Here is a 10,558-nt window from a genome sequence, read left to right on the forward strand (position 1 = left end):
ATTAATTCAGCAAGTGTCATTTATATATATATATATATATACTTTTCGTATGCGGTTACTCGAAATGTTTAAAAGCTCTCTAAACGCAAAGCGAGAAAGAAAGAGGAAAAAAGGCAGCGGATAAGCGCTGTGCTAAAAACAACCTATGTCGATCGATCAAAGGCCAGGCGCACTTGTCGACGACCCTTGGTCTTGCGTTCCCGCCAAAAGCGACGCATCAGCGGCCACGTTGCAGCGCAAACAAGACGCGAGAGACGGAGGACGGCGATCGTTCTAATCGGTGAAGTGCCGCCGCGAGCGAGAGGCGCGTTCGTGGTATGCAATCATCTTATATGACGTACGTTACGTGTCTGGGTCACGAGCGCGCGTATGCCGTCGCGTGAGGGCACACATTCTCACACGCGCTTATATTGTATATGTGTGTGTGTCCGATAGCGAACGATGTCGCCATGTGGTGCAATACACTCCTCAGGTGGCGAACGCGCGTGATTTTGCTGCCGAGCGATGTCGCCGCCGCCGTTGGATTCCAACGCCGGTGGCGATTACGCGCGCGGAATACCCTTTCGCGACATGGTTTAGGCATGTTTCGATCTCTCAGAGAGATTGCGGATACCTGCCTGAAGACGTAATCGTACGAAGACGTAGCAACGCCGCCGTTAACGCCACGATCGCGACATTCAAAGCCGCAATTACGTCTAACGGCGCAATTTTTGATGCGAATCCCCTTATAATATAATGATAATAATTATAAAACATTAGGCGACAATTTTCAACGGGAATAACTCGTCAATTTTTCAAACGGTTACTTTTTCCCGACGATAACAATACAACAGCCCGCGTGCGAAATATTTCCCTACTTCAGCGAAACGAAACATCCGCGAGCCTGCACAAGGGCGAACGGTGTGTTTTCTATAATATAATTTTTGCCACGCCGTGCTCCGTGCGCGAGAGAAAGTCCGCTCAGTTTAGCAAAAGTTCGAGGGCTGTCGGAGGTTACCGGAAAGTCCTTCTCGTAAATAGAACACGTTAATTTTTGCGGACGACAATTGCATTTCGTTGCCCTCCTTCTGCGGGACCAAGACCGCTTGAACAAGTAAGAACATTTATCATAGCTCGTGGCTTATTCGCGTTATGCAAGTCGCGTCTACCTTCTCGGTAGAAATTACAGTACACTCAGATACGGCATCGCGACACGTGAAGGAATGGGCGCCTACCACGAGGAAAAACGTCTTCCCGCTTGCGCGAGCAGTCGTGAAAATAAAATTGAAATTGTCGCGTGACGCGATATGCGCGAATAACGATAATAACGCCGCATGACATTATCGGAATTCGTTGTGCAATCATTTAAAAATCGTTCGGCCGACGTTCCGTTTATCGCGCGGTAGTTAATCGATAGCGGGGGCCGCTTTTAATTCTCAACTTGCGTCCCATTGTGCAACCGGCCAAGATTTTTACAATCGACGATTTATTAGACTAAAATAAAATTTTTTTTTTTTAACGCGCGAGACAAATGAAACGACGCTAAGATCTTTTTATCGTGCAATATAAATTGTTCTTTGTATTATTAATTTTTTTTTTTTTTTTTTTTTTTCTCGTCGTAATTTCTTATTGTTTTTACTTTACGCTTGCCCGCTTAGGTTTCGAGAGACCAAGCAATCGTGATAGTTCGCAGAAACCCAGCATCTTCGGCGATCTTAATTCGCGATGTGCAAACCGATAAATAACTTTTCCTGACCTCGACACAATTTTGCCGATGCGCGCGAAGATATGACACGAGAGGCTTTTCAACGGCCAGGTCGCGGCGATCGATGTTACGGCGATCTATCAACCGGCTCCTTCGTCGATGGTAATCATTGGTGTCATTGAAGGAGAGAAACATCGCCGAGAGAGACCGGCAATTAAGTAACACTTATACAACGCCGCGAGCGCGCTCGCAGCATCCTTCGCAATATTGATTCAGAAACGGCGGTGCAGCGCGAATCCGACGCATTGTGGCATTGTGAGAGACGAGTGCGCTCGATATTTTCCGTCCTGTACATCGCAGACGGCTATACAAGCGGGACAAGAAAAGGATCTACCATCTCCGTGAAGGACCGCTGACGCTGTGCGCGGAAACGCAATGCGGATCGTGCATTTAATGGTTGTTTAGCGAGACGATAACCGTTTTCGCTGAAACACACCTCGAGAGGATACACTGCAAATATATCCACCGAGTCTTAGAAATACCATCGAACGCCTGCAGCATGGAAATCCATAGGCGATCCACACGGTGGTTAGCATAGCATTTACAAGTTAAACAGATTTTAAGATGGGGACGAGAATAAACTTCGGCGAATTTTTTTTTTTTTTTCTGCGCGCGTCCGAGTAAACAGGTTGCATTTATCCGAAACAATGTTTCCACAGAAATTTACATAATATCCGGAGAATCGATCGAGAGAAAAAAAAATTCACGTAATGCAACGGTCGCGTAATCACCGGCGGCGCGGCGGCGATAGGCATTACTGCAGTTGTAATGGGAAATATTCGAGCGTTAACCAGCGTGAAATCCGGCGTGCCCGATTCGTTACTTCGAGACGCACGTGTCTCCCGTTTTATCGGACATGGTCACACCGGCCGGAACTCGACCCGTTTCCTCGTGTCTTCTCTTATCTTTCCTCTTGTCTTTTATTTTATTTTTTTATTTTTTATTTTTTTTTTATCGCACCTTTCCTTTCCTTCCGACGTGCTGACGAATCAATTCCGCGGTGACATGAAATTCTCACGAGATCTCTCTCGCAATAAATTACTGCCCGAGGACGTTAGTCTGCCGACCTCGCTCGCGCACGAAAACGAGTTTCTCAATCGTCGTCGCGCGAGCCGCGATGACAAGTAACCGAGACTCCGCGATTAGCATACTCATGCGGGTAGCCGAATTCGAATGCACTTCAAGCGGCGTACCGCTGATTATACGATCCCCGACGTCCGAAATATCGAGCTCGAAATATTGCGACAGTTATTACATCTCGTTTTAACATATTTAATCATATTATTAAGAAAAAAAGAAAAAGAAAGAGAAAGAGAAAGAAAAAAAAATTTTTGACTCACCGGAAGACGACTCGGAAGACGTATCGGACTGTTCCGAGCTTTCGGGCTGGTTCAGGTGATAGGAATGGTCGCTGTGGGCATTCCTGATGTCGTTCTGCAGCCTCATTTGGTCTCTTGTCCTCTGACTTCGTCTCCGACGCCGTAATCGCTGAGTAGTATCCAACGAGCATCTGCTTGTCAATGCCTGCTCGTTGGTTTGATCGTGAACGATGGGTCGCGCATCGACCGTATCACCGTGCGGAGCCATCATCGTGATGAGACAATCGAACAGTTTCATCACGTCGGGATCTCGGTCTTCTTCATTTTTTGCCAAGTTTATTATTATTTGTTGGTATAACTTGGCAATGATTTCTCGGTATTTTGGCCGATTTGGATTTTTCTCTTCATTACCGAGAAGAAGCTGCCGATAATAGTCTCCATACTGCGGCCACGAGTTCGTATAGAGGGGCGTGCTGTTGACATTCTGCTGCTGCGATTTCAGCAGACTTCTGGTCGCCGAGTTCGTTGCCATCATTCCTACGATACGCTGGAAATCGTTTTGAATGATGTCCTTGTACGTCAGCGTGGTGTACAGCATGCGTTTGGACGCCTCCTCGCTTATAAAACACTCCTTTAGGCGGAGGTCCGCGCATCTTATCGGGGCGTTGCTTGACTCTAGGGAGTCCATCTCGCCGTCGATGATCGAGTCGTACAAGCCGGTGTATATTTTGCACATTTCACCGGTTGTCATCATCGCGTAGTCCGGGTCGTATTCGTTCCATACTTCTGATATGGAGTACGGCTCGGATTCCCTTTCGAGCTCTTGCTTCCATTCGATCTCCGCTAATATGCTCGATCTTAGGTCCTCTGGCACCCATTGCAGATCTAGCTCCGAATCGTGCCTTGCGTGTGCCTCTGATTTCGATGCTAGCTCTGTCTTTAGCGCCAAACTCGACTCGAGCTCAATTTCCGGTTTCGATACCAGTACCGGATGCAATTCGGACTCTCCGGCCGGTTTCGATTCTTGCACCGGCTTCGACTCTGGCTCTGGCTTCGTCCGCAGTAGTTGCGGCAACTGCTTCCTGCTCTTTGCCCCATTTGCGAGTGTTGCAGAACGGTTATTAGGCCAGTCTTCTAGAATTAGAAATTATTTTTTAATTTATTTTTATCGAAGCCTTTACGTAAAGATACACAATGTATTAACAGGATACATTGATACATAATTAATAAAATAATATTTATTATTAATTGAATTTATAAAAACTCGGAATAATTTTATATTTATATTATATGTATGTTACGTGGAATTAAATCAAAAATTGTAGAAAAGTATAAACTCTTACTTAAATGTCAAAAATAAATTTCAGAACTTTCTTTTTCTTTTTTATTTTTTTAATTTAGTTATTTAGTGATTGCGAATTTCTTTACTTTTTAATATTCTCTACTGTGAATTGCAATATATTGCGTCACTGCAATAGAAGAGCGGCAAATTCCAACATATAACGTAATACCGGTATTATCGTGTGTCTCAATAAAATAACATGTAATTAATGATGTCGAAAATAAAAATAAAGGTTGCGCTAACTATGTACACGTCCCGCGCGTATACGTAAAGAAATAAAATAGATAAAAAAAAAAAAAAAAAAAAAAATACTAAATTGGTATAAAACCATGTACAACTCGCATAAATATTCGCAGATAAAGAACGCAAAATAGAACCGAATAGATAACGTAATGTTGCAAACTAACAAATTATTAATATTGTTCGCGAAACTGTTTTGACCGTTAATCAATCATCGACGCTCGGCTGTCATCAGAATAGCCTCTTATCTGTACAGACGGCTGTCGTATACAACGTGCGTTATTTATACCCCTTCGGGATGCGTTTCGTTACTGGTTTGCTAACATTAAGATACGCGATTCTTAATGTAACTTTCTAATACGTGTAGTCAGCCCAGCATCTAGCGTTACTTTCAGACAGATCTAATTCGATCAGCTGCAGCATTTCGTAACAGAGAAATGTGACTTCTCGTGACTTCTCGATATAAACGTGTCGCTATAAGTTTTACACGCGAAACACATGTAGCTTACACCGTATATATATATATTTTTTTTTTTATATATAAATTAAATCCACGACAAAGAGAAAAATAAGTATAAAGATAAGAAATGAATAATAAATTAGATAAGAGTTAGCTCTTTAGGTCAGTTACGTTCTCAGAAACGAATACGAAAACAATTGCGTCGACTGAAAATGCACGGAATCGTCAGTTATGTCGCGTGATGATTCACCGTTTATTCCAGTGAGAGATGCGCTAAGATTCAAGACTGCAGCTTTGCCTAAAGCAGATGGGAAACTGTATATGAATGACGCTTGCGGATACGGGTGATCTGTATGAATCACGATTACAAAAAGATTAAGTCCACCGATATTATTGTGCCCAATCAACCTTTCTCCTCCCCCTGCATTTATGTGTTTATTATATGACAAATTTCGAATCGGACGTTTGCTAATGATTATTTATGTAGAATAATTTATATTACATGTATGTCTCAATAATTATTTTCAAGCGCCACAAGATAATATCTTTATGTTAAAATGACGATAATTAGTTTACTTGTTTGCATTACGTAATTAGTTTTTTAACACGTGCGAGACCAGACATAATAAGCGAAAATCGTGACAGCACAAGGACAATGTGTAAAATCAGTAGAATTATAATATCAATTAATTTAATTTTATAGAACGAAAGGAAAGGCCAAGAAAGTAAAAACCTATTAACAAAATTAAATAAAAGAAAATGTTACAACAATTAAATTACAAGTCGTGCAACTCAATTAATCAGTATTTTTATTAAAAGAAAAAAATAAATACACAGTTAATAAATTATTATAATATGTATTGAAAAACTCGCATGTCTCAGGTATATATGTATACCTTATAGCGATCGTCACATCTTAATTTCGTCCAGTTCCGACAATATTGACAACTTCGCGAAGAAAAAGTTTAAAGCCAACCGATGTGGGAGACAAACTATAATAGCCTTGAAGGACCAAAGAAAGATCGCTCCGACTCGCCGAGAAAAAAAAAGAACCAAAAAAAAAAAAATACAAACCGCTTCGTGCCATGCAGACAACAAATGATAGCCATGCAAACAGACGTGTATTGACACACGGAACACGGACTCAATTATAATCGGCCACTGTCACTCGCATAAGAATATTATAAAGTTTTAATTTTCTCAACGATTATTCAAAAGGAATATGCGGCGTCTCAATTAAAACTTGTGCGAAAAAAAAGAAAAAAAAAAAAAAAATGGGCAATCGTAATCTACATTACCGCGTATTCATATTTATTGAATAATTTGCACAGTAACTCGGCTGTAGTTTTTGCGCTCGAAAGCTGATATTCAAAGCTTTTTTATATACATATTTGTTATCTTCTTGGTTGTTCATTTATGTTAGTTTAATATACATGATTGCGCTAAATAGATAGGTCAGGAATAAGCCAGTATCGTAACGTCATAGACATAGGTCAGGACGATAGCATTATGGAGGCAAATCAACATCACAGCGTACAATGTTAAATACAACCTCTCGAGTTTTTATTTAAAGATTAATTTTTCGATGTTGTCTCTTTTGCCTCTTTGTAAAAATAATTGGAAAAAAATTATTCACGTGTCAATCACGCTCTCAAAGTTAATCATTTAATTAATTCAATTCGTATAAGATTTCTTTCTTTTTTTTTTTTATATAATGCACGTCCTACGACTTTGAATCGAGCTCGAGCTGAAGGGCGCAACGCCGCAGTCTTTCCCCTTTAGGATAAGCAATTTCACGTTGACGCAAAATCGTCAGAATCGTATCGCGCGTCACGACGAGAGAAATTATTCAAGCGGGATCTGATAAGGAGCAAGAAAGCCGCTTTCGTTTGGACTTTCGAAAACGCACGATACGCGCGTGACGTGTGACGCGCGACACGATCACGGACAGGCGTCGCGATCGAAGCCCCCTTTGCTGCCTATACAAGTCGCGAGAAACGGGAAACCGGTCCAGGCGGGTACGCCCGGCTTCCGCCGAACATTATCGCTCGAGCGTGTAACGAGCCGACAACTTTTCCATCGGATGCTAATTAAGGGCGAGCCGGTACGAAAAGTTGCGCCTGAAACGGCGAAAAATCATCCCAGCCGGCTGGCTTGGCGATTTAATCGGAGCGTCGAGTTTTCCGTTAATGACGGATGAAAGCATAACGCGCGCCAAGTACACGAGTCGTTTTTTCCTTTTCTTTCTTTCTTTCGTTTGCGTCAAACAGCTTTATCAGCCAATGTGTCGAGCGAAAAACGGACGCGCCGAAACTGCAGTTGGAAAAACAAATTAAAAGTAGTCGGAAAATAAATCGGGAAATCCTTTACAAAGATAGACGCGCTAAAACACCTTTTGGCGAGGTGTCAGAAAAAAAAAAAAATCGTGCATTTATAGTACTTCGAGGAAAAAGAAAACGCGCAAGCAAATATGCTAATATTTTTTTCCCCGTATGACTAGACGAAAAATGCGAAGGAGTAAATAAAATTGACGTTCATACACAGGTTTCCCGCTTAGAACGAACGGGAGAAAAAAGAAAAAAAAAAGCAAATTTGCGTTATGTGCTATCTCCGAGGTAAATCTCCCTTTCGTCGCGCCGTAAGCATAGAATCCGCGTGGCGCGTTAAATCGAGAGCTCGTCCGCGCATTTCCGCTCGCGTGCGGCCGCGGCCTCGTCACGCCTTCGCAAAGAGCCTTTTAAAAAGCGCAACACGCGCAAAATCGGAATCCCGTGAGCGAGCGCACGCGTCATACTCATTCCCATCGATTCCCGATAAACTCGATGCTCTCGCCCGAGCCGCGGCTCTCGTGGCAGGTGGGAAAGTTCGATGAACCGGCCGCCCGCGAAACCGCGCGCAAGTACACGGCCGCCTGCTAATTATAGAAGTTACACGTTAATCTTGTTACTCGTATTTATATCCTGCGCTTCAGCACGCGTGAATTCTTCGCGATAGTTTCCCCGAGGGGGGAGGAGAGGGAGGGGTCACGAGGCATTAAGGCCCCGGGCGCGCCGATGTCGCTGAAATCGAAGAACGCGAGACGAAACAAAGAAAAGAACTAGTTGAGCGAAACTTACGCGTAAGGAAAAAAAAGCGATCGCTATAGCGATCGGGTTCTAGTTTTTTTTTTTTTTCTTTGCTTTCAACCCGGGCTTGCGATCTATCGCGCGAACGCCGCTTCGGTGAGGACAGACTGTCGATCTGATTGAATCTCGCGAGAAGAAAAAAGCGAGCTCTTCCTCTCTCCTTTGACCCCTCGTGACGGAAGTCGCGAGATTTTTCGATAAGACTCGCGCAACAGTCAAAGATAACGTTACAACAGATTGCCGCCGATTGCGAAAGCGTCGTCGTAGCCGGCTTTGGCGTCATCGCGCGCGTGGGAGGCGAATGCTCGGGGTGAACGCGTTGGGGGAGGTATGCCCCTCGTGGCACGTTGCCCCGCGTAGGAGCGACCTTCCCGCGGTCGATCAGCCTCCCGGAATCGATATCCGAGAAGCGCACGAGGGATCCCCGTGGCCGCACGTGCGATTTCGCAAGGGTTCGAAACTGATTGAAATTAAGGCTCGCGGGAGCGGGAATTTCGCAGAGCATCTCCGAGTACCGCGGGATAGAGTCCTCGCCCTGTAGGGACGTAGAAGATAAGTTAGAATAAATAAAGGAAGTATGAACCTTCGTCTGTAGAAGGACACGCGACTCGCTGCGACTCGTAATTCGGCGCCAAGCTCGTAGTCTTGAGAAGTTGCCGGCAGTTCTCTCGCACAACCTTGTATATGCTGCTCTCCCGCTTTTTCCTCTCGAGCTGTTCTCGCAGCAGCTTCGACAGCAGCAGGCGCTTCTGGATATTCTTGTAATTCTTCAAATCAGGGTAGAAGATGTACTTCTCGCTCCTGTGAATCTTCGCCATCGACGGCACGGCGGTGGGCAGCAACATTTTCGTCATTTCCATTTGTAACCCGCAAGGGTTATTCGATCCCGATCGAATAATCGACACAACAACGTGCACCACTCACTCCACTGAAGGGTTATTTGGCAGATTCTTTTCTTTTTTCTCGCGATATCGGCACACCGCGCTTACTCTACTCGAAATTATTTACAGCCGACCGAAGGAAGCATTCCGATCGCGTGCGAACTTGGTCGCCGTGTTCTCTCTTTTTCCCCTCTCTCTCTCTTTCTCTCTTTCTCCCTCGCACTCTGAATCGCGCTGTCCCCGTTACAACACACCACGGCTTGATACGTGAACACCGTCGCGGACGCGAAGCTGCGTGGCCCGCACGCGTGCGCGCGTGCGCGCGCGTGTCAGATCTCCGAAAGAGTTTGCCGGTACGGTCTGCGTACGTGTGCGTTGCCCACGTACGCGCGCGCTCGTGGGAGGGAAAAGGGGGAAAGAAAATCGTTTATTATAGTATCCGGTGGTCCTGCCGTATGTACGTCCTGCTCGTTTCACTGTCACCGCTGGCGTCGCCGCACCGAAACGATATGCTGCCGTGACCACTACTTTTACTACTACTACAGTTATTACTGACGTCGCGGTCGCTGCCTCTACTGCCACTGTCGTGCTGCGTCGAACGAGAGATGAATTTCATTCTCGGCGCGCGACTACGGCGGGACTTCAGGCACCCAAGCGGCTCTTTACCCGATCTCTCCTGGCACTGTCACGCAACACTGTCACCGACCGGCAGCGGATGTGTACCTCACCGTACGGCAGGTCAGACGCGACTGGGTGCTCGCGTCCACGAACTCCACGTATCTTCCATCTTAGGGAGACGTACCCCCTCTACCGGCGATGCTCGATCCGTTCACCAGGGACGGCGCTGACTCTCAATGTGCCTGCTCGGCGGGTGGCGAGCGTCGCCTCCGCGTGACGAGAATCCCTCGGCGCTCCAGGATAACGCGAGACTTTTCCTAACACCGGCATTGTCCGCATCCGAGGATGGATCGATAAATTAACGAGGTACTCTCGCGCTTCGCGGAACGCTCTCGTAGACTACCACTCGATCGCTGCTTTGCCAACTCCCCCGCTTTGTCTCTTTCTTTCTCCTCGACGGCATCGACGTTTCTTCGACGATATTTGTTGAATAATATTGCGCACGAGAAAGTAATATTTTTTTCACGCGTAAGGACTGATCGTGAATGCGTTTCAATTGTTTTTTATTTGTTACGTAAATTTTTGGGTAATTTATGCCTCTGACGATGACTCCGTTGTAGTCATGATATTTTTAATGTTTTAGTTAATTAAAAAAAAATTTAGCTAGAAGGTTGTAATTTTTAAGCACGTACTTGTATTATTTTACGATTGAAGATAAGAAAATTTCTACAAAGACGATGAAATTTTATGATAAAACGATCTTCTGGGTTTAATTTTTTACGTTTGTACCATGAAAAATGAAAGACCCGGCGTATCTTATCTTGATTTT

The 10,558-nt window shown here is 44.7% G+C and overlaps 1 protein-coding gene and 1 long non-coding RNA gene across 3 annotated transcripts in view; one reads left to right on the plus strand and one right to left on the minus strand.

The window, feature by feature from the left end:
- The window catches only part of Myc, a 28,128-nt gene extending 18,263 nt beyond the window's left edge, over positions 1-9,865 (minus strand). The window contains exons 1-2 of one of the 2 annotated variants that reach the window (XM_070668353.1): positions 8,814-9,865; positions 3,085-4,197 (exon numbers count right to left, since the gene is read on the minus strand). In XM_070668353.1, coding sequence (XP_070524454.1) covers positions 3,085-4,197; positions 8,814-9,090 — 1,390 coding nt within the window. In that variant the 5' untranslated portion in view covers positions 9,091-9,865. The remainder of the gene's footprint in view (positions 1-3,084; positions 4,198-8,813) is intronic. The other variant, XM_070668352.1, reaches the window with a different exon arrangement.
- Positions 938-4,721, plus strand: LOC139109359 (uncharacterized). The gene is made up of 2 exons (XR_011546822.1): positions 938-1,093; positions 1,638-4,721. It is a non-coding gene; the product is annotated as an uncharacterized lncRNA (long non-coding RNA).
- Positions 9,866-10,558: the final 693 nt, after the last annotated feature.

The sequence above is a fragment of the Cardiocondyla obscurior genome, linkage group LG17 (genome assembly GCF_019399895.1).
Source record: "Cardiocondyla obscurior isolate alpha-2009 linkage group LG17, Cobs3.1, whole genome shotgun sequence".
Lineage (NCBI taxonomy): Eukaryota > Metazoa > Arthropoda > Insecta > Hymenoptera > Formicidae > Cardiocondyla > Cardiocondyla obscurior.